General features: G+C 59.0%; 2 protein-coding genes across 3 annotated transcripts in view; one reads left to right on the forward strand and one right to left on the reverse strand.

Moving 5' to 3' along the window:
* The first annotated feature begins 171 nt into the window (after window positions 1-171).
* RING1 (ring finger protein 1) lies at window positions 172-20,437 on the forward strand. 2 transcript variants are annotated; one of them, XM_085533027.1, is made up of 6 exons: window positions 172-326; window positions 2,774-2,934; window positions 7,049-7,264; window positions 10,249-10,632; window positions 13,441-13,609; window positions 20,234-20,437. In XM_085533027.1, the coding sequence occupies exons 1-6, from the start codon at window positions 249-251 to the stop codon at window positions 20,333-20,335; spliced, it is 1,110 nt and encodes a 369-aa protein (XP_085389153.1). In that variant the 5' UTR covers window positions 172-248; the 3' UTR covers window positions 20,336-20,437. The 2 variants fall into 2 exon arrangements, with proteins under 2 accessions (XP_085389153.1, XP_085389154.1); XM_085533028.1 differs by lacking the exons at window positions 172-326; window positions 2,774-2,934; window positions 7,049-7,264; window positions 10,249-10,632 and adding exons at window positions 12,786-12,981; window positions 13,172-13,204 and having other exon boundaries at window positions 13,341-13,609.
* Window positions 20,438-22,816: 2,379 nt separating this feature from the next.
* The window catches only part of VPS52 (VPS52 subunit of GARP complex), a 68,850-nt gene continuing 67,157 nt past the window's right edge, over window positions 22,817-24,509 (reverse strand). The window contains exon 16 of the mRNA XM_085532665.1: window positions 22,817-22,920. Within this exon, the coding sequence (XP_085388791.1) occupies window positions 22,817-22,920 (104 nt within the window). The remainder of the gene's footprint in view (window positions 22,921-24,509) is intronic.

Here is a 24,509-nt window from a genome sequence, read left to right on the forward strand (position 1 = left end):
CCCGATTGGCTAACTCACTCTTCACAACCGCGCCACATGATTGGCTCGTTCTTCCTAACCGCTCCTTTTGATTGGTCGCCACGAACGCGGTGGGCGGGACAACGCCTTCCGCGCTCGATTTCCGCCACCGGCCGGAAGTGACGCAATGCAGACCGGAAGCGGAAGTCGGGCGCCGCCATAGCGGGCAGGAGCGGGGAAGGGGAGGCGCGGAGGGGTCCGGGGGGATCCCGGGGGGGGTCCCGGCCATCATGGCCGCCCCCGCCAACGCTCAGAGCGCCAGCAAGACGTGGGAGCTCAGCCTGTATGAGCTGCACCGGACCCCGCAGGTAACGGAGGGACGGGGCCTGAACGGGGCCTTGTAGGCCGCAGTGGGGCCTGAACGGGGCCTGGTAGGCCTCAATGGGGCCTAAACGGGGTCTGGTAGGCCTCAATGGGGCCTGGTAGGCCTCAATGGGCCTCAATGGGGCCTAAACGGGGCCTGGTAGGCCTCAATGGGGCCTAAACGGGGCCTAGTAGACCTGAATGGGGCCTGAATGGGGCCTAAACGGGGCCTGGTAGGCCTCAATGGGGCCTGAACGGGGCCTGGTAGACCTCAATGGGGCCTGAACGGGGCCTGGTAGGCCTCAATGGGGCCTGAACGGGGCCTGGTAGGCCTCAATGGGGCCTGAACAGGGCCTGGTAGGCCTCAATGGGGCCTAAACGGGGCCTGGTAGGCCTCAATGGGGCCTAAACGGGGCCTGGTAGGCATCAGTGGGGCCTGAACGGGGTCTGGTAGGCCTCAATGGGACCTGAACGGGGCCTGGTAGGCCTCAATGGGGCCTAAACGGGGTCTGGTAGGCCTCAATGGGGCCTAAATGGGGTTTGGTAGGCATCAGTGGGGCCTAAACGGGGTCTGGTAGGCCTCAATGGGGCCTGAACAGGACTTAAATGTGGCCTGGTAGGCCTCAATGGGGCCTAAACGGGGTCTGGTAGGCCTCAGTGGGGCCTGAATGGGCCCTGGTAAGCATCAGTGGGGCCTGAATGGGGCCTGGTAGGCCTCAATGGGGCCTGAACGGGTTCTAGTAGGCCTCAATGGGGCCTGAACGGGGCCTGGTAGGCCTCAATGGGGCCTGAACGGGGCCTGGTAGGCCTCAATGGGGCCTGAACGGGGCCTGGTAGGCCTCAATGGGGCCTAAACGGGGCCTGGTAGGCCTCAATGGGGCCTAAACGGGATCTGTTAGGCCTCAATGGGGCCTGAACGGGGCCTGGTAGGCCTCAATGGGGCCTAAACGGGGCCTGGTAGGCCTCAATGGGGCCTGAACAGGGCCTGGTAGGCATCAGTGGGGCCCTAATAGGGCCTGGTAGGCCTCAATGGGGCCTAAACGGGGTCTGGTAGGCCTCAATGGGGCCTGAACGGGTTCTAGTAGGCCTTAATGGGGCCTAAATGCGGCCTGGTAGGCCTCAGTGGGGCCTGAACGGGGCCTGGTAGGCCTCAATGGGGTCTGAATGGTGCCTGGTAGGCCACAGTGGGGCCTGGTAGGCCTCAGTGGGGCCTAAACGGGGCCTGGTAGGCCTCAATGGGGCCCTAATAGGGCCTGGTAGGCCTCAATGGGGCCTAAACGGGGTCTGGTAGGCCTCAATGGGGCCTGAACGGGTTCTAGTAGGCCTCAATGGGGCCTAAATGAGGCCTGGTAGGCCTTAATGGGACCTAAACAGGACTTAAATGCGGCCTGGTAGGCCTCAGTGGGGCCTGAACAGGGTCTAAGCGGGGTTTGGTAGGCCGCAGTGGGGCCTAAACGGGGCCTAGTAGGCCTCAATGGGGCCTGAACGGGGCCTGGTAGGCCTCAATGGGGCCTGAACGGGGCCTGGTAGGCCTCAATGGGGCCTAAACAGGACTTAAATGTGGCCTGGTAGGCCTCAATGGGGCCTGAACAAGGCCTGGTAGGCCTCAATGGAGCCTAAACGGGATCTGGTAGGCCTCAATGGGGCCTGAACGGGGCCTGGTAGGCCTCAATGGGGCCTGAACGGGGCCTGGTAGGCATCAGTGGGGCCTGAACGGGTTCTAGTAGGCCTCAATGGGGCCTGGTAGGCCTCAGTGGGGCCTAAATGGCGCCTGGTAGGCCTCAATGGAGCCTAAATGGGATCTGGTAGGCCTCAATGGGGCCTGAATGGGGTCTGGTAGGCCTCAATGGGGCCTGAACGGGGCCTGGTAGGCCTCAATGGGGCCTGAATGGTGCCTGGTAGGCCACAGTGTGGCCTGGTAGGCCTCAGTGGGGCCTAAATGGCGCCTGGTAGGCCTCAATGGAGCCTAAACAGGATCTGGTAGGCCTCAATGGGGCCTGAATGGGGCCTGGTAGGCCTGAATGGGGCCTGAATGGGGCCTGGTAGGCCTCAATGGGGCCTGAATGGGGTTTGGTAGGCCTCAATGGGGCCTGAATGGGGCCTGGTAGGCCTCAATGGGGCCTGAATGGGGTTTGGTAGGCCTCAATGGGGCCTAAACGGGGTCTGGTAGGCCTCAATGGGGCCTGAACGGGTTCTAGTAGGCCTTAATGGGGCCTAAATGCGGCCTGGTAGGCCTCACTGGGGCCTGAACGGGGCCTGGTAGGCCTCAATGGGGTCTGAATGAGGTCTGCTAGGCCTCAATGGGGCCTGAACGGGGCCTGGTAGGCCTCAATGGGGCCTGAATGGCGCCTGGTAGGCCTTAATGGGGCCTAAACGGGATCTGGTAGGCCTCAATGGGGCCTGAATGGGGTCTGCTAGGCCTCAATGGGTCATAGTGCCCATGTGTCCCCAGGAAGCCATCATGGACGGGACGGAGATCGCGGTGTCCCCTCGCAGCCTGCACAGCGAGTTGATGTGCCCCATCTGCCTGGACATGCTGAAGAACACCATGACCACCAAGGAGTGCCTGCATCGCTTCTGCTCCGACTGCATCGTCACCGCGCTGCGCAGCGGGTATGGGACACATAGGAACACATAAGAACCCATAGAATCCCATCCAGACCCCATAGGATCCCATTCAGATTCCATAGGAACCTATAGGATCCCATTCAGACCCCATTGGACCCCATAGGATCCCATAGAAATCCCTAGGATCCCATTCAGACTCCATAGGAACCCATAGGATCCCATAGAATCCCATTCAGACCCCATAGGAACCCGTAGGATCCCATTCAGACCCCATAGGAATCCGTAGGATCCCACAGGATCCCATTCAGACCCCATAGGAACCCATAGGATCCCATAGAAATCCCTAGGATCCCATTCAGACCCCATAAGAACCCATAGGATCCCATAGGAATCCCTGGGATCCCATTCAGACCCCATAGGAACCCATAGGAATCCATAGGATCCCATTCAGACCCCATAGGAACCCATAGGATCCCTTTGGACCCCATAGGAACTCATAGGATCCCTTTGGACCCCATAGGAATCTGTAGGATCCCATTCAGACCCCATAGGAACCCATAGGAACCCACAGAATCTCATTCAGACCCCATAGGAACCCGTAGGATCCCATTCAGACCCCATAGGAACCCATAGGATCCCTTTGGACCCCATAGGAATCCGTAGGATCCCACAGGATCCCATTCAGACCCCATAGGAACCCATAGGATCCCATTCAGACCCCATAGGAACCCATAGGATCCCATTCAGACCCCATAGAATCCCATAGGATCCCATTCAGACCCCATAGGAACCCATAGAATCCCATTCAGACCCCATAGGAGCCCATAGGATCCCATTCAGACTCCATAGGACCCCATAGGAACCCATAGGATCCCATAGAAATCCCTAGGATCCCATTCAGACCCCATTGGACCCCATAGGATCCCTTTGGTCCCCATAGGAATCCCTAGGATCCCATTCAGACCCCATAGGAACCCATAGGATCCCATTCAGACCCCATAGGAACCCATAGGAACCCATAGAATCCATCCTATGGGGGGCACAAACGGAACAGGAGGGGGTTATATGGGGTCTGGAAGGGATCCTATGGGATTCTATGGGGCCTGGATGGGATCCTATGGGATTCCATGGGGCCCATTTCTTCCCCCCATAGGAACAAGGAGTGCCCCATAGGATCTTATAGGATCCCATCCAGACCCATTCCTTCCCCCCGTAGGAACAAGGAGTGCCCCACATACCCATAGAATCCCATATAACCCCGTCCTGTTCTATCTGTGCCCCCCATAGGAACAAGGAGTGCCCCACATACCCATAGAATCCCATAGGATCCCCATGTAATCACCTCCCATCCCTTTTGTGCCCCCCATAGGAACAAGGAGTGCCCCACATACCCATAGAATCCCATAGGATCCCATCCTGCCCCATTCCTTCCCCCCATAGGAACAAGGAGTGCCCCACATACCCATAGAATCCCATCCAGACCCTATGGAATCCCATAGGATTCAGGCCCCATATAACCTTTTCCCACCCCATTCCTCTCCCCATAGGAACAAGGAGTGCCCCATAGGATCCCCATATAACCCCCTCCCGCCCCATTCCTCCCCCCATAGGAACAAGGAGTGCCCCACATACCCATAGAATCCCATCCAGGCCCCATAGGTTCCCATCCTGCCCCATTCCTCCCCCCATAGTAACAAGGAGTGCCCCACATACCCATAGAATCCCATATAACCCCGTCCTGTTCTATCTGTGCCCCCCATAGGAACAAGGAGTGCCCCATAGAATCCCATATAACCCCCTCCCGCCCCATTCCTCTCCCCATAGGAACAAGGAGTGCCCCACATACCCATAGAATCCCATAGGATCCCTTCCAGACCCCATATAACCCCCTCCCACCCCATTTCCTCCCCCCATAGGAACAAGGAGTGCCCCACATACCCATAGAATCCCATAGGATCCCACCCAGCCCCATTCCTCTCCCCATAGGAACAAGGAGTGCCCCACATACCCATAGAATCCCATAGGATGTCATAGGATCCCACCCAGCCCCATTCCTCTCCCCATAGGAACAAGGAGTGCCCCACATACCCATAGAATCCCATAGGATCCCATTCAGGCCCCATAGGATCCCCATATAACCCCCTCCCACCCCATTCCTCTCCCCATAGGAACAAGGAGTGCCCCACATCCCCATAGTATCCCATAGAATCCCATAGGATCCCCATATAACCCCATTTCCTCCCCCCATAGGAACAAGGAGTGCCCCATAGAATCCCATAGGTTCCCATCCAGCCCCATTCTTCCCCCCATAGGAACAAGGAGTGCCCCACATACCCATAGAATCCCATAGGATCCCATTCAGGCCCCATAGGATCCCCATATAACCCCCTCCCGCCCCATTCCTCTCCCCATAGGAACAAGGAGTGCCCCACATTCCCATAGAATCCCATCCAGGCCCCATAGAATCCCATATAACCCCCTCCCGCCCCATTCCTCCCCCCATAGGAACAAGGAGTGCCCCACATACCCATAGAATCCCATCCAGGCCCCATAGGATCTCATAGGATCCAATCCTGCCCCATTCCTCCCCCCATAGGAACAAGGAGTGCCCCACATACCCATAGAATCCCATCCAGACCCCATAGAATCCCATAGGATCCCACCCAGCCCCATTCCTCCCCCCATAGGAACAAGGAGTGCCCCACATACCCATAGAATCCCATCCAGACCCCATAGAATCCCATAGGATCCCACCCAGCCCCATTCCTCCCCCCATAGGAACAAGGAGTGCCCCACATACCCATAGAATCCCATAGAATCCCATAGGATCCCACCCAGCCCCATTCCTCTCCCCATAGGAACAAGGAGTGCCCCATAGAATCCCATATAACCTTTTCCCACCCCATTCCTCCCCCCATAGGAACAAGGAGTGCCCCACATACCCATAGAATCCCATCCAGGCCCCATAGGTTCCCATCCTGCCCCATTCCTCCCCCATAGGAACAAGGAGTGCCCCACATACCCATAGAATCCCATAGGATCTCATAGGATCCCACCCAGCCCCATTTCCTCTCCCCATAGGAACAAGGAGTGCCCCACATACCCATAGAATCCCATCCAGGCCCCATAGGTTCCCATCCAGCCCCATTCCTCCCCCCATAGGAACAAGGAGTGCCCCATAGAATCCCATATAACCTTTTCCCACCCCATTTCCTCCCCCCATAGGAACAAGGAGTGCCCCACATACCCATAGAATCCCATATAACCCTGTCGTGTTCTATCTGTGCCCCCCCCCATTTCCTCCCCCCATAGGAACAAGGAGTGCCCCACATACCCATAGAATCCCATATGATCCCCATATAACCCCCTCCCGCCCCATTCTTCCCCCCATAGGAACAAGGAGTGCCCCACATACCCATAGAATCCCATATAACCCCCTCCCGCCCCATTCCTCTCCCCATAGGAACAAGGAGTGCCCCACATACCCACATACCCATAGAATCCCATATAACCCTGTCCTGTTCTATCTGTGCCCCCCATAGGAACAAGGAGTGCCCCACATACCCATAGAATCCCATCCAGGCCCCATAGGATCCCACCCAGCCCCATTTCCTCTCCCCATAGGAACAAGGAGTGCCCCACATACCCATAGAATCCCATAGGATCCCATCCAGCCCCATTCCTCTCCCCATAGGAACAAGGAGTGCCCCACATCCCCATAGAATCCCATAGGATCTCATAGGATCCCATCCTGCCCCATTCCTCCCCCCATAGGAACAAGGAGTGCCCCACATACCCATAGAATCCCATAGAATCCCATCCAGGCCCCATAGGATCCCACCCAGCCCCATTCCTCTCCCCATAGGAACAAGGAGTGCCCCACATACCCATAGGATCCCATCCTGCCCCATAGAATCCCATAGGTTCCCACCCAGCCCCATTCCTCTCCCCATAGGAACAAGGAGTGCCCCACATACCCATAGAATCCCATATAACCCCGTTGTGTTCTATCTGTGCCCCCCATAGGAACAAGGAGTGCCCCATAGAATCCCATAGGATCCCCATATAACCCCATTCCTCCCCCCATAGGAACAAGGAGTGCCCCACATACCCATAGAATCCCATATAACCCCCTCCCGCCCCATTCCTCTCCCCATAGGAACAAGGAGTGCCCCACGTGCCGTAAGAAGCTGGTTTCCAAACGTTCCCTTCGTCCCGACCCCAATTTCGACGCCCTGATCTCCAAGATTTACCCGAGTCGCGATGAATACGAGGCTCACCAGGACCGAGTGCTGGCCAAGCTCAGCCGCCTCCACAACCAGCAGGCGCTCAGCAGCAGCATCGAGGAGGGGCTCAAGATGCAGGCCATGCACAGGTAGGGCGACAGCCCCATACACACCTGACAGGACCCAAGATCCTCCTATCCCCCCCATATACCCCTGCCAGGACCTCCCATATACACCCCTGCCAGGACCCAAGATCCTCTTACCCCCCCCATACACCACTCCCGGGACCTCCCACATACACCCCTACCAGGACCCCCCCTATACACCTCTGCCAGGACCCAGAAATCTCCTACCCCCCCCCCCCCCCATACACCACTGCCAGGACCCAGAATCCTCCTACCCCCCCATACACCCCTGCCAGGACCCAAGATCCTCTTAACCCCCCCATACACCCCTGCCAGGACCTCCCATATACATCCCTGCCAGGACCTCCCATATACACCCCTGCCAGGACCCAAGATCCTCCTATCCCCCTATACACCCCTGCCAGGACCCAAGATCCTCTTAACACCCCATATAACCCTGCCAGGACCTCCCATATACACCCCTGCCAGGACCCAAGATCCTCTTAACACCCCCCCATACACCCCTGCCAGGACCCAGAGTCCTCCTATCCCATATACACCCCTGCCAGGATACCCCCCATACACCCCTGCCAGGACCCAAGATCCTCCTTCCCTCCATATACCCCTGCCAGGACCCAAGATCCTCTTAACACCCCATATAACCCTGCCAGGACCTCCCATATACACTCCTGCCAGGACCCAAGATCCTCTTAACACCCCATATACCCCTGCCAGGACCCAGAGTCCTCCTATCCCATATACACCCCTGCCAGGATACCCCCCATACACCCCTGCTAGGACCCAGGATCCTCCTATCCCCCATATACCCCTGCCAGGATCCCCCCATACACCCCTGCCAGGACCCAAGATCCTCTTAACCCCCCCCATACACCCCTGCCAGGACCCAAGATCCTCTTAACACCCCATATAACCCTGCCAGGACCCAAGATCCTCTTAACACCCCATATATAACCCTGCCGGGTCCCAAGATCCTCCTACCCCCCCCATATACCCCTGCCAGGACCCAAGATCCTCCTACACCCCCCATACACCACTACCAGGACCCATGATCCTTTTAACCGCCCATACACACCTGCCAGGACCTAAGATCCTCCTATCCCCCTATACACCCCTGCCAGGACCCAAGATCCTCTTAACCCCCCCCATACACCCCTGCCAGGACCCAAGATTCTTTTACCCCCTATACATCCCTGCCAGGATCCCCCCATACACACCTGACAGGACCTAAGATCCTCCTATCCCCCTATATAACCCTGCCAGGACCCAAGATCCTCCTACCCCCCCATATACCCCTGCCAGGACCTCCCCTATACACCCCTGCCAGGACCCCCATATACACCCCCCCATATACCCCTACCAGGACCCAGGATCCTCTTACCCCCTATACACCCCTGCCAGGACCTATGATCTTCTTATCCCCCCCCATACACCACTGCCGGGACCTACTGTATACACCCCTGCCAGGACCCAAGATCCTCTTATCCCATATAACCCTGCCAGGATCCAAGATCCTCCTTCCATCCATACACCCCTGCCAGGACCCAGGGTCTTCTTTTCCCCCCTATACACCCCTGCCAGGACCCAAGATCCTCCTATCCCCCCCCATATATCTCTGCCAGGACTCCTGTATACACCCCTGCCAGGACCCCTCATACACCCCTGCCAGGACCCAAGATCCTCTTAACACCCCATATAACCCTGCCAGGACCTCCCATATACACCCCTGCCAGGACCCAAGATCCTCCTATCCCCCCATATACCCCTGCCAGGACCCAAGATCCTCTTAACACCCCCCATATAACCCTGCCAGGACCCATGATCCTCTTAGCCCCTATACACCCCTGCCAGGACCCAAGATCCTCTTACCCCCCCCATATACCCCTTCCAGGACCCAAGATCCTCTTAACCCCCCATATAACCCTGCCAGGACCTCCCATATACACCCCTGCCAGGACCCAAGATCCTCTTAACACCCCATATAACCCTACCAGGACCTCCCATATACACCCCTGCCAGGACCCAAGATCCTTTTACCCCATATAACCCTGCCAGGACCCAAGATCCTCTTATCCCATATACACTCCTGCCAGGACCCAGAATCCTCCTATCCCCCTATACACCCCTGCCAGGACCCCCATATACACACCGCCCACTCCTCCCATCCAATCAGAGCATAGCATGTGTGCTTACACCCGCCCACTTCTTCCTCTCATCCAATCACGGCTCGCTCCGTCCTCTTACGCTCCGCCCACTCCCCTCATCCAATCGGGGCACAGCACATGGTCAAAGCCCCGCCCACCTGTCAATCAGGGCGCATCACGTGCTCAACGCCCCGCCCATTTCCCCCTCTCATCCAATCAGAGCGCAACGTGTCCGCTTAGACCCCGCCCACTCCCCTTATCCAATCAGAGCACAGCGTATGCTTACACCCGCCCACTCCCCCCCATCCAATCAGGGCTCAGCATGTACTCAACGCCCCGCCCACGTCCCCCATCCAATCAGAGCACAGCATGCGCTTACACCCGCCCCCTCCTCCCTCTCATCCAATCACGGCTCGCTCCGTCCTCTTACGCCCCGGCCCACTTCCCCCATCCAATCAGAGCTCAGCAAGCAGTTATATGCCCCGCCCACTCCCATCATCCAATCAGGGCTCAGTTTGAGCTCAACGCCCCGCCCACTTCCTTCATCCAATCAGAGCGCAGCATGTGCTCAACGCCCCGCCCACTCATATCATCCAATCAGGCCTCAGTATGCGCTCAACGCCCCGCCCCCTTGTCCCTCATCCAATCAGAGCACAGCATGTGCTCAACGCCCCTCCCTCTTCCCCCATCCAATCAGGGCACAGCGTGCGCTCAAATCCCCGCCCACTCCCCCCACCCAATCACCGCCCAGCACGCTGCTTACACCCTCCCACTTCCCCCTCTCACCCAATCACATCCCACTCCATCCCCTTACGCCCCGCCTCTTCCTCCCTCTCATCCAATCAGAGCTCAGCGTGTCCGGAAGTTACACGCCGAGTCGGACAACGCGACGTTCAGCGGCGGGGAGGACAATTGCGACACTCGCTCCCACCTCAGCACCGCGTCCGCCCCCAGCCACCCGGAAGCGGGACCGTCACACCGGAAGCGATCCCGAGCTTCCGATGACTCCGGCCCGGAAGTAGATCCAGAAACGGCGGTTGAAAATACCGGAAGTGGTGGTGGTGGTGGTGGAACAACCGGAACCGGAAGTGGTGGTGGTGGGGGAGGAGCAGGGGGAGGAGGTGGGCGGAGCACGCCGGAAGCCGGAAGTGACGTCAGCGGAAGTGAGATCGAGCTCGTCTTCCGGCCTCATCCGCTATTGGTGGATAAAGGGGAGTACTCGCAGACAAGGTGGGTCCTGGAAGGGGGGTAGTGAATGAATGGGGGGATTTGGGTCCTGGAAGGGGTATAAAAATAAGGGGGGGGGGGTTTTGGGTCCTGGAAGGGGTATAGAAATAAGGGGGGGGGGGGATTTGGGTCCTGGAAGGGGTGTATAAAATAATGGGGGGGGGGATTTGGGTCCTGGAAGGGGTGTATGTGTATGGAATGAATGGGGGTTGGGTCCTGGAAGGGGTGTAGTGAATGAATGGGGGGATTTGGGTCCTGGAAGGGGTGTAAAAAATAATGGGGGGGGGGGGGGGATTTGGGTCCTGGAAGGGGTGTATGTGTATGGAATGAATGGGATTTGGGTCCTGGAAGGGGTGTAGTGAATGAATGGGGGGGATTTGGGTCCTGGAAGGGGTATAAAAATAAGGGGGGGGGGATTTGGGTCCTGGAAGGGGTGTAAAAATAAGGGGGGGGGGTTTTGGGGTCCTAGAAGGGGGGAGATAAAGGGGGGGGGGGGGATTTGGGTCCTTGAAGGGGTGTAAAAAATAATTGGGGGGGGGATTTGGGTCCTGGAAGGGGTATAAAAATAAAGGGGGGGGGGGGGGGGGTTGGGGTCCTGGAAGGGGTGTAGTGAATTAAGGGGGGGATTTGGGTCCTGGAAGGGGTGTAGTGAAATAAGGGGGGGATTTGGGGTCCTGGAAGGGGTGTAAAAATAAGGGGGAGGGTTGGGGTCCTGGAAGGGGTGTATAAAATAATTGGGGGGGGGGATTTGGGGTCCTGGAAGGGGTGTATGTGTATGGAATGAATGGGATTTGGGTCCTGGAAGGGGTGTAGTGAATGAATGGGGGGGATTTGGGTCCTGGAAGGGGTGTAAAAATAAAGGGGGGGGGGTTGGGGTCCTGGAAGGGGGGGAGATAAAGGGGGGGGGGGGTTGGGGTCCTGGAAGGGTGTATAAAATAATGGGGGGGGGTTGGGGTCCTGGAAGGGGGGGATGTGTATGGAATGAATGGGGGTTGGGTCCTGGAAGGGGTATAAAAATAAAGGGGGGGGTGGGGTTGGGTCCTGGAAGGGGTGTAGTGAATGAATGGGGGGTTTGGGTCCTGGAAGGGGTGTATGTGTATAAAGGGGGGATTTGCGTCCTGGAAGGGGTATAAAAATAAACGGGGGGGGGGGGGGGGGGGGGGGGTTGGGGATTTTAGGTCCTGGAAGGGGTGTATAAAATAATGGGGGGGCGGGTTGGGGTCCTGGAAGGGGTGTATGTGTATGGAATGAATGGGGATTGGGTCCTGGAAGGGGTATAAAAATAAAGGGGGGGGTGGGGTTGGGTCCTGGAAGGGGTGTAGTGAATGAATGGGGCGAGTTGGGGTCCTGGAAGGGGGGGAGATAAGGGGGGGGTGGGTTGGGGTCCCTGGAAGGGGTGTATTGAATTGATTGAATGGGGATTTGGGTCCTGAAAGGGGTGTAGTGAAATAAGGGGGGGGGGGATTTGGGTCCTGGAAGGGGTATAAAATAAAGGGGTGGGAGATAAATGGGGGGGGGGGGGGGGTTGGGTCCTGGCAGGGGTATATGTGAATGAACTGGGAGTCAGGTCTTAGCAGAGTTATATACACAGGGGAATCTTAGGTCCTGGCAGGGCTATAGATGCCCAGCCCAGGTCCTGGCAGGGCTATAGATGCCCAGCCCAGGTCCTGGCAGGGCTATAGATGCCCAGCTCAGGTCCTGGCAGGGCTATAGATGCCCAGCTCAGGTCCTGGCAGGGCTATAGATGCCCAGCCTAGGTCCTGGCAGCTGTATATACAGGAGAATCTTAGGTCCTGGCAGGGCTATAGATGCTAAGCTTAGGTCCTGGCAGGGCTGTATATATATGGGGGGATATTAGGTCCTGGCAGGGCTATAGATCCCCAGCTCAGGTCCTGGCAGGTGTATATACAGGAGACTATTAGGTCCTGGCAGGGCTATAGATGCCCAGCTCAGGTCTTGGCAGGGTTGTATATATATGGGGGGATATTAGGTTCTGTCAGCTGTATATACAGGGCAATACAAGGTCCTGGCAGCGCTATAGATGCCCAGCCCAGGTCCTGGCAGGGCTATAGATGCCCAGCTCAGGTCCTGGCAGGGTTGTATATATACAGGGCAATACTAGGTCCTGGCAGGGTTATAGATGCCCAGCCCAGGTCCTGGCAGGGTTATAGATGCCCAGCTCAGGTCCTGGCAGGGCTATAGATGCCCAGCCCAGGTCCTGGCAGGGCTATAGATGCCCAGCTCAGGTCCTGGCAGGGCTGTATATATATGGGGGGGATCTTAGGTCCTGGCAGGGCTATAGATGCCCAGCTCAGGTCCTGGCAGGGTTGTATATATATGGGGGGATATTAGGTCCTGGCAGGGCTATAGATGCCCAGCTCAGGTCCTGGCAGGGCTATAGATGCCCAGCTCAGGTCCTGGCAGGGCTATATATACAGGGTAATACAAGGTCCTGGCAGGGCTATAGATGCCCAGCCCAGGTCCTGGCAGGGCTATAGATGCCCAGCCCAGGTCCTGGCAGGGCTATAGATGCCCAGCTCAGGTCCTGGCAGCTGTATATACAGGGCAATACAAGGTCCTGGCAGGGCTATAGATGCCCAGCTCAGGTCCTGGCAGGGCTGTATATATACAGGGAAATACTAGGTCCTGGCAGGGTTATAGATGTCCAGCTCAGGTCCTGGCAGGGCTGTATATATATGGGGGGATCTTAGGTCCTGGCAGGGCTATAGATGCCCAGCTCAGGTCCTGGCAGGGCTATAGATGCCCAGCCCAGGTCCTGTCAGCTGTATATACCCCCCTTGCTCTCTATAGGTACGTGAAGACCACAGCCAACGCCACGGTGGACCACCTGTCGAAGTACCTGGCCCTTCGGATCGCGTTGGAGGAGACCCCCACCCCGGGACCCGACGCCGCGGGGCTGGAGGACGTCAGTGAGAAGCAGTACACCATCTACATCACCACCACGGGGGGGGCATTCACGGTACGACCCATAGGGACCCCACATAGGGACCCCCCCATAGGGACCCCTATATGGACCCCCATATGGACCTTCCCATAGGGACCTTCCCATAGGGACCCCCCTGTAAGGACCCCCCCATAGGGACCTTCCCATATGGGCCTCCTATATGAACCCCTATATGGACCCCCATAGGGACCCCTCATAGGGACCCCCTTGTAAGGACCCCCATATGGACCTTCCCATAGGGACCTTCCCATATGGGCCCCCCCATAGGGACCTTCCCATATGGACCCCCCCATAGGGACCCCCATAGGGACCCCTATATGGACCCCCATAGGGACCCCCCATAGGGACCCCTATAGGGACCTTCCCATATGGACCCCCACATAGGGATCCCCCATAGGGACCCCTATATGGACCCCCATAGGGACCTTCCCATAGGGACCCCCCTTGTAAGGACCCTCCCATATGGACCCCCCATAGGGACCTTCTCATATGGACCTTCCCATATGGACCCCCCCATAGGGACCCCCCCATAGGGACCCCCCTGTAAGGATCCTCCCATAGGGTCCTTCCCATAAGGACCTTCCTATAGGGACCTTCCCATAGGGACCCCCCCATAGGGATCCCCCATAGGGACCCTCCATAGGGACCCTTCATAGGGACCCCCATAGGGACCCCTATATGGACCCCCTTGTAGGGACCCCCTTGTAAGGACCCTCCTATATGGACCCCCCCACAGGGACCACCCCATAGGGACCCCCTATAGGGACCCCCCATATGGACCTCCCATAGGGACCCCTCATAGGGACCCCCCCATAGGGACCCCCTATATGGACCCCTTTAAGGAACCCCTATAGGGACCCCCACATAGGGATCCCCATAGGGACCCCCTTGTAAGGACACTCCCATAGGGACCCCCTTGTAAGGACCCCCCCATAGGGACCACCCCATAGGGACCTTCCCATAGAGACCCCCATAGGGACTCCCATAGGGACCCCCTTGTAAGGACCCCACATAGGGACCCCTCATAGGGACCCCCCCATAGGGACTTTTCCATATGGACCTTCCCATAGGGACCTTCTCATAGGGACCCACTATATGGATCCCCCTAGTAAGGACCTTCCCATATGGACCCCCTATATGGACCCCCCCATAGGGACCCCCCCTTGGAACCCCCCATATGGACCCCTTTAAGGAACCCCTATAGGGACCTTCCCATATGGACCCCCATAGGGACCCCTATATGGACCCCCATATGGACCCCACATAGGGACCCCCTCATAGGGACCCCAATAGGGACCCCTATATGGACCCCCCCATAGGGATCCCCATAGGGACCCCCATAGGGACCCCCATATGGACCCCTATATGGACCCCCATAGGGACCCCCCCATAGGGACCCCATATGGACCCCTATATGGACCCCCATAGGGATCACCCCATAGAGACCCACATATGGATCCCTCTATGGACCCCCATAGGGATCACCCCATAGGGACTCATATAGGGACCTTCCCATAGGGACCCCTATATGGACCCCCATAGGGATCACCCCATAGGGACCCACATATGGACCCCCCCATAGGGACCTTCCCATAGGGACCCCCCTGTAAGGATCCTCCCATAGGGACCCCCCCATAGGGACCTACCATAGGGACCCCCATAGGGACCTTCCCATATGGACCCCCACATAGGGATCCCCATAGGGACCTTCCCATAGGGACCCCCCCATAGGGATCCCCATAGGGACCCCCTTGTAAGGACCCCCCATAGGGACCTTCCCATAGAGACCCCCATAGGGACCACCCCATAGGGACCTTCCCATAGAGACCCCCATAGGGACCCCCATAGGGACCCCCTTGTAAGGACCTTCCTATAGGGATCTTCTCATATGGACCCCCCCATAGGGACCTTCTCATATGGACCCCCCCCATAGGGACCCCTCTGTAAGGACCCCCCATATGGACCCCCCCATAGGGACCCCCTTGTAAGGACCCTCCTATAGGGACCCCCGATAGGGACCTTCCCATAGGGACCCCTATATGGACCCCCCCATAGGGACCCCCATAGGGACCTACCATAGGGACCCCCATAGGGACCTTTCCATATGGACCCCCACATAGGGATCCCCCATAGGGACCCACATAGGGACCCCTATATGGACCTTCCCATAGGGACCCCCCATAGGGACCCCCCATAGGGACCCCCATAGGGACCCCCCTGTAATGATCCTCCCATAGGGTCCTTCCCATAAGGACCTTCCCATAGGGACCCCCCCATAGGGACCCCCCCATAGGATCCCCATAGGGACCGCCTTGTAAGGGACCCCCATAGGACCCCCATATGGACCCCTATATGGACCCCCATAGGGACCCCCATAGGGACCCCCCATAGGGACCCCCCTGTAAGGACCCCCTATATGGACTCCTGTATGGACCTTCCCACATGGACCCCCCCATATGGACCCCTATATGGACCCCCATAGGGACCCCTCTTTTAAGGACCCCCCATAGGGACCCCCATAGGGATCACCCCATAGGGACCCCTCATAGGGGCCCCCCGTAGGACCCCACCCATTTAACACCCCCACCCCATAGGACCCCCTCTGTGCCCCCCCCACCCCATAGGACCCCCTTTCCCCCACCCCCCACCCCATAGACACTCAATGGGTCCCTGATACTGGGGTTGGGGGGGGGGGGTCACCCCATAGGACCCCATTGACCCCCCCATCCCACCCCATAGGACACCCCCCCCACCCCATAGGACCCCCTTTTCCCCCCCCATCCCACCCCATAGGACCCCCATTGACCCCCCCCCCCCCATAGGACCCCATTGACCCCCCCCCATATTTTTGCCCCCCCCCCAGACCCTGAATGGATCCCTGACACTGGAGCTGGGGGGGGGTTGGGGGTCCACCCCATAGGACCCCCCCCACCCCATAGGACCCCCCTTTCTCCCCACCCCATAGGATCCCATAGACACTCAATGGGTCCCTGATACTGGGGTTGGGGGGGGGGGGGGCACCCCATAGGGACCCCCATTTTCCCCCCCCACCCCATAGGACCCCCATTGACCCCCCCCACCCCATAGGACCCCTTTCCCCCCCACCCCATAGGACCCCCATTGACCCCATAGGACCCCATTGACCCCCCCATCCCACCCCATAGGACACCCCCCACACACCCCATAGGACCCCCTTTTCCCCCCCTATCCCACCCCATAGGACCCCCATTGACCCCCCCCCACCCCATAGGACCCCATTGACCCCCCCCCATTTTTTGCCCCCCCCCAGACCCTGAACGGATCCCTGACACTGGAGCTGGGGGGGGGGGGGGACACCCTCTAGGACCCCCCCCCACCCCATAGACACTCAGTATCTCCCTAATGCTACCACTGGGGGGGGGCTATGGGTCCACCCCATAGGACCCCCCACCCCATAGGACCCCCATTGACCCCCGCCCACCCCATAGGACCCCATTTCCCCCCCCATCCCACCCCATAGGACACCCCCCATCCCCTCCCACCCCATAGACACTCAATGGGTCCCTGATACTGGGGTTGGGGGGGGGGGGGGAACCCCATAGGACCCCCATTGACGTCCCCCACCCCATAGGACCCCATTGACCCCCCCATTTAACACCCCCACCCCATAGGACCCCCCCACCCCATAGGACCCCTTCCCTTTCCCCCCCCACCCCATAGGACCCCCCTTGATACTGGGGTTGGGGGGCTGGGGGTTCACCCCCATAGGACCCCCCACCCCATAGGACCCCCATTGACCCCATAGGACCCCATTGACCCCCCCCTATATTTTACCCCCCCCCAGACCCTGAATGGATCCCTGACGCTGGAGTTGGGGGGGGGGGACACCCCATAGGACCCCCCCCACCCCATAGGACCCCCTTTCCCACTCCCCCCACTCCATAGACACTCAATGGGTCCTGATACTGGGGTTGGGGGGCGGGTCCCCCCCATAGGACCCCCACTGACCCCCCCATCCCACCCCAGAGGACACCCCCCCATCCCCCCCCCACCCCATAGGACCCCTTACCTTTCCCCCCCCACCCCATAGGACCCCCTTTGTCCCCCCCCCCCCTCACCCCATAGGACACCCCTCCCCTCCCCATAGGACCCCCTTTCCCTCCCCATCCCACCCCATAGGACCCCCATTGACCTCCCCCACCCCATAGGATCCCCCACCCCATAGGACCCCATTGACCCCCCCCACCCCATAGGATCCCCCACCCCATAGGACCCCCATTTCCCCCCCCCAATCCCACCCCATAGGACCCCCCCCACCCCATAGGACCCCCATTGACCCCCCCTCCACCCCATAGGACCCCCTTTCCCCCCCCAATCCCACACCATAGGACCCCCCCCCCCATAGGACCCCTTACCTTTCCCCCCCACCCCATAGGACCCCCATTGACCCCATAGGACCCCATTGACCCCCCCCCATATTTTTGCCCCCCCCCAGACCCTGAATGGATCCCTGACACTGGAGCTGGGGGGGGGGACACCCCATAGGACCCCCTGATACTGGAGTTGGGGGGCTGGGGGGTTCACCCCATAGGACCCCCCACCCCATAGGACCCCCATTGACCCCATAGGACCCCATTGACCCCCCCCCATTTTTCCCCCCCCCCCCCAGACCCTGAATGGATCGCTGACGCTGGAGCTGGGGGGGGGGGGGACACCCTATAGGACCCTCCCCCACCCCATAGACACTCAGTATCTCCCTAATGCTACCACTGGGGGGGGCTATGGGTCCACCCCATAGGACCCCCCACCCCATAGGACCCCATTGACCCCCCCCCATTATTTCCCCCCCCCCCCAGACCCTGAATGGACCCCTGACACTGGAGCTGGGGGGGGGTGGGGGACACCCCATTGACCCCCCCCCCACCCCATAGGACCCCCTTTCTCCCCACCCCATCCCATAGGACCCCCATTGACCCCCCCCCATCCCATAGAACCCCTTACCTTTCCCCCCCCACCCCATAGGACCCCCTTTGTCCCCCCCCCACCCCATAGGACCCCCTTTGTCCCCCCCCCCCACCCCCATAGGACCCCCATTGACCCCCCCCACCCCATAGGACCCCTTACCTTTCCCCCCCACCCCATAGGACCCCATTGACCCCCCCCACCCCATAGGACCCCTTACCTTTCCCCCCCACCCCATAGGACCCCATTGACCCCCCCCACCCCATAGGACCCCTTACCTTTCCCCCCCACCCCATAGGACCCCCCCACACCCCATAGGACCCCATTTCCCCCCCCATCCCACCCCATAGGACACCCCCCGTCCCCTCCCCACCCCATAGACACTCAATGGGTCCCTGATACTGGGGTTGGGGGGGGGGGTCCATCCCATAGGACCCCCATTGACCCCCCCATCCCACCCCATAGGACCCCCATTGACCCCCCCCCATTTAACACCCCCACCCCATAGGACCCCCCCCACCCCATAGGACCCCTTCCCTTTCCCCCCCCACCCCATAGGACCCCCCCCACCCCTAGGACCCCTTACCTTTCCCCCCCCACCCCATAGGGACCCCTTTTCCCCCCTCCCACCCCATAGGACCCTCTTTCTCCGCCCCCCCACCCCATAGGACCCCCATTGACCCCCCCACCCCATACCATAGGACCCCCATTGACCCCCCCCACCCCATAGACCCCTTACCTTTCCCCCCCACCCCATAGACCCCATTGACCCCCCCCCACCCCATAGGACCCCTTACCTTTCCCCCCCACCCCATAGGACCCCATTGACCCCCCCACCCCATAGGACCCCTTCCCTTTCCCCCCCCACCCCATAGGACCCCCATTGACCCCATAGGACCCCATTGACCCCCCCCCATATATTTGCCCCCCCCAGACCCTGAACGGATCCCTGACGCTGGAGTTGGGGGGGGGGACACCCTATAGGACCCTCCCCCACCCCATAGACACTCAGTATCTCCCTAATGCTACCACTGGGGGGGTGCTATGGGTCCACCCCATAGGACCCCCCACCCCATAGGACCCCCATTGACCCCCCCCCCCACCCCATAGGACCCCATTTCCCCCCCCATCCCACCCCATAGGACCCCCCTTGATACTGGGGTTGGGGGTCCACCCATAGGACCCCCCACCCCATAGGACCCCCATTGACCCCCCCCCACCCCATAGGACCCCATTGACCCCATAGGACCCCATTGACCCCCCCCCACCCCATAGGACCCCCATTGACCCCATAGGACCCCATTGACCCCCCCCATATTTTTGTCCCCCCCCCCAGACCCTGAACGGATCCCTGACGCTGGAGTTGGGGGGGGGGGACACCCCATAGGACCCCCCTGATACTGGAGTTGGGGGGCTGGGGGGTTCACCCCATAGGACCCCCCACCCCATAGGACCCCCATTGACCCCCCCCCACCCCATAGGACCCCATTGACCCCCCCCTATATTTTTACCCCCCCCCCAGACCCTGAATGGATCCCTGACGCTGGGGTTGGGGGGGGGGGACACCCTCTAGGACCCCCCCCCACCCCATAGACACTCAGTATCTCCCTAATGCTACCACTGGGGGGGGCTATGGGTCCACCCCATAGGACCCCCCCCACCTTATAGGACCCCCCCCCATTTTTTGCCCCCCCCCAGACCCTGAATGGATCCCTGACGCTGGAGCTGGTCAATGAGAAGTACTGGAAGGTCAGCAAACCCCTGGAGCTCTACTACGCCCCCACCAAGGAGCAGAAGTAATTTGGGGGGGGGGCTTCATTCATAGACCCCCATTGTAACCCCCCAGTCATCACCAGCATGAAGGACAATGGGACCCCCCCCCCAATAAAAGGGGTAATGGGGTCTGTGCTGTGATGGATGGGGGCGCTGGGGACCCCCCTTTCATTGGGGACCCCCCCCCACTCTAATGGGGACATTGGGAGCCCCCCACTCTTATAGGGACCCCCCCCCACTCTAATGGGGACATTGGGGACCCCCCCCCCTCTTATAGGGACCCCCCCCCCCACTCTAATGGGGACCCCCACCCTGATGGGGTCATTGGAGACCCCCATTTCAATGGGGACCCCCCCCTACTCTAATAGGGACCCCCCCCCACTCTAATGGGGAACATTGGAGACCCCCCCCCCCACTAATAGGGACATTGGGGACCCCCCCCCCCCATGGGGACATTGGAGACCCCCCCCATTCTTATAGGGGCCCCCCCCCACTCTAATGGGGACATTGGGGACCCCCCTCCCCCACTAATAGGGACATTGGGGACCCCCCCCCCACGCTAATATGGACCCCCCACTCTAATGGGGACATTGGGGACCCCCCCCTCACTCTAATGGGGACCCCCACTCTAATAGGGACATGGGGGACCCCCAACACCCCCTCCCATAGGGACATTGAAGACCCCCACCCCCTTACTCTAATGGGGACCCCCACCCTAATAGGGACATTGGGGACCCCCCCTCACCCTAATGGGACCCCCACTCTAATGGGGACATTGGGGACCCCCACCCCCTTACTCTAATGGGGACCCCCACCCTAATAGGGACATTGGGACCCCCCCTCACCCTAATGGGGACCCCCACTCTAATGGGGACATTGGGACCCCCCCTCACCCTAATGGGGGCATTGGGGACCCCCCCCACTCTAATGGGGGCATTGGGGACCCCCATTTCAATGGGGACCCCCACCCTAATGGGGTCTTTATTGGGGGGGGGGTCCCCAGCCCTTAAAGGACCATCACAATTTGGGGGGGGGTGGTCCAATGGGGGGGGGAGTTGGGGGTCTGGGGTTGGTATTGTGGGGGGGGTCTGGGGGTCTGGGGTTGGAATTGTGGGGGGGGGTCTGGGGGTCTGGGGTTGGAATTGGGGGGGGGGGTCTGGGGGTCTGGGGTTGGGAATTGGGGGGGGCAATAAAGTGGAGGTTGGAGGGTTTTGTATATCTGATCTTTATTGGGGGGGTCTCTGGGGGGGTCTTATGTGGGGTCTTTGTGGGGGGGTCTTTTGGGGGGGGGGTCTTTAGGGTATTTGAGGGGGGTCTTTGGGTTGGGGGGGGGTCCATGGGTTGGGGGGGGTCTTTAGGGTATCTGAGTGGGGTCTTTGGGGGGGGTCTTTGATGGGGGTCTTTGGGGGGGGGTCTTTGGGTTGGGGGGGGGTCCATGGTTTGGGGGGGGGGGTCTTTGGGTTGGGGTGGTCTTTAGGGTATCTGATGGGGGTCCATGGGTTGGGGTGGGGGGTCTTTGAATTGGGGGGGGGTCTTTGTGTTGGGGTGGGGGTCTTTGGGATGGGGGGGGGTCTTTGTGTGGGGGGGGTCTGTATTAGAAGTTGGGGGGGGGTCTTTAGGGTATCTGAGGGGGTCTTTGGGTTGGGGGGGGATCCATGGGTGGGGTGGGGTCTTTAGGGTTGGGGGGGGTCTTTGATGAGGGTCTTTGGGGGGGCGTCTTTAGGGTTGGGGGGGGTCCATGGTTTTGGGGGGGGGTCTTTGGGTGGGGGTGTCCATGGGTTGGGGGGGGGTCTTTAGGGTTGGGGGGGGGTCTTTGGGGGGGGTCTTTGATGGGGGTCTTTGGGGGGGGTTCATGGGTTGGGGGGGGGGTCTTTAGGGTATCTGAGTGGGGTCTTTGGGGGGGGTCTTTGGGTTGGGGGGGGGTCCATGGTTTGGGGTTGGGGTCTTTGGGTTGGGGGGGGTCTTTAGGGTATCTGATGGGGGTCCATGGGTTGGGGTGGGGGGTCTTTGGGTTGGGGGGGTCCATGGTTTGGGGGGGGGTCTTTGTGTTGGGGGGGTGTCTTTGGGATGGGGGGGGGTCTTTGTGTGTGTGGGGGTCTTTAGGGTATTTGGGGGGGGGGGTCTTTGTGTTGGGGGGGAGTCTTTGGGATGGGGGGGGGGTCCATTGGGGGGGGTCTTCGGGATGGGGGGGGGTCTTTAGGGTTGGGGGGGGTCCATGGTTTTGGGGGGGGTCTTTGGGTGGGGGTGTCCATGGGTTGGGGGGGGGTCTTTAGGGTTGGGGGGGGGTCTTTGGGGGGGGTCTTTGATGGGGGTCTTTGGGGGGGGTTCATGGGTTGGGGGGGGTCTTTAGGGTATCTGAGTGGGGTCTTTGGGTTGGGGGGGGGTCTTTAGGGTGTCCGATGGGGGTCTTTGGGGGGGTGTCTTTGATGGGGGTCTTTGGGGGGGGTCTTTGGGTTGGGGGGGGTCTTTAGGGTATTTGGGGGGGGGTCTTTGTGTGGGGGGTCCGTCTTAGAAGTTGGGTTTGTGCTTCTTGAGCTCCACCATGAGGTGGTGGATGTTGATGAGGTCGGCACGAGCCGGAACCGAACGAAGGGGGGCAAAGCCAGAACCTTCTGGAACCGGTGGTAGTACTGGATCAGCTGCGTCAGGGCACCCTATGGATTATATAGGGTATAGAGAGGGGTCTATAGGAGTATATAGGGTCTATAGGTCTATATAGGGGGCCTATAGGTCATGTGAGGTTAATGGGGGGGGTCTATAGGGCTGTCCATCTCAACCCCCCCCCCCCCACAGGTGGTAGTAGTGGATCAGCTGCGTCAGGGCACCCTATGGATTATATACATACGTATATAGGGGTCTATAGGGGTCTATAGGGTCTATATAGGGGGTCTATAGGGGTCTATAGAGTCTATAGGTCTATATAGGGGTACATAGGGGTCTATAGGGTCTATAGGTCTATATAGGGGTCTATAGGGTCTCTAGGTCTATATAGGGGTCTATAGGGGTCTATAGGTCATGTGAGGTTAATGGGGGGGTCTATAGGGTCTATAGGTCTATATAGGGGTCTATAGGTCATGTGATGTTAATGGGGGGGTCTATAGGGGTCTATAGGTCTATATAGGGGGTCTATGGATCATGTAATGTTAATAGGGGGGGTCTATAGGGGTCTATAGGGTCTATAGGTCTATATAGGGGTACATAGGGGTCTATAGGGTCTATAGGTCTATATAGGGTATATAGGTCATGTGATGTTAATGGGGGGGGGGTCTATAGGGCTGTCCATCCCAACCCCCCCCTTCCCCAGGTGGTAGTACTGGATCAGCTGCGTCAGGGCACCCTATGGATTATATAGGGTATATATAGGGGTCTATAGGGGTCTATAGGTCAGGTGAGGTTAATGGGGGGGGTCTATAGGGCTGTCCATCCCAACCCCCCCCCCCCCCTCAAGGTGGTAGTACTGGATCAGCTGCGTCAGGGCACCCTATGGATTATATAGGGTATATATAGGGGTATAGAGGGTCTATAGGTCTATATAGGGGTCTATAGGTCTATATAGGGGTCTGTAGGGGTCTATAGGTCTATATAGGGTCTATTGGGGTCTATAGGGTCTATAGGTCTATATAGGGGTACATAGGGTCTATAGATCTATATAGGGGTCTATAGGGGTCTATAGGGTCTATAGGTCTATATAGGGGTACATAGGGTTCTATAGGGTCTATAGGTCTATATAGGGGTCTATAGGGTCTATAGGTCTATATAGGGGTACATAGGTCATGTGATGTTAATGGGGGGGGGTCTATATAGGGGGTGGTCTATAGGGGTCTATAGGGGGGTCTATAGGGTCTATAGGTCTATATAGGGGTCTATAGGGTCTATAGGTCTATATAGGGGTACATAGGGGTCTATAGGGTCTATAGGTCTATATAGGGGTACATAGAGGTCTATAGGGTCTATAGGTTCTATATAGGGGTACATAGGGGTCTATAGGGTCTATAGGTCTATATAGAGGTACATAGGGGTCTAGGGTCTATAGGTCTATATAGGGGTACATAGGGGTCTGTAGGGTCTATAGGTCTATATAGGGGTCTATAGGGTCTATAGGTCTATATAGGGGTACATAGAGGTCTATAGGGTCTATCGTTCTATATAGGGGTCTATAGGTTATGTGATGCAAATGGGGGGGTCTATATGGGGGGGGTCT

The sequence above is a fragment of the Coturnix japonica genome, unplaced genomic scaffold (genome assembly GCF_054131305.1).
Source record: "Coturnix japonica strain WE unplaced genomic scaffold, WE-NBRP24 Scf050, whole genome shotgun sequence".
Taxonomy (NCBI): Eukaryota; Metazoa; Chordata; class Aves; order Galliformes; family Phasianidae; genus Coturnix; species Coturnix japonica.

Excerpts from the sequence above, each read along its gene's own strand:
- RING1 (XM_085533027.1), top strand. The coding sequence starts at position 249 with ATGGCCGCCCCCGCCAACGCTCAGAGCGCCAGCAAGACGTGGGAGCTC. Across the intron at positions 7,265-10,248 it reads AAGATGCAGGCCATGCACAG|AGCTCAGCGTGTCCGGAAGT; the intron begins GTAGGGCGACAG and ends TCATCCAATCAG. Across the intron at positions 13,610-20,233 it reads CCACGGGGGGGGCATTCACG|ACCCTGAATGGATCCCTGAC; the intron begins GTACGACCCATA and ends GCCCCCCCCCAG.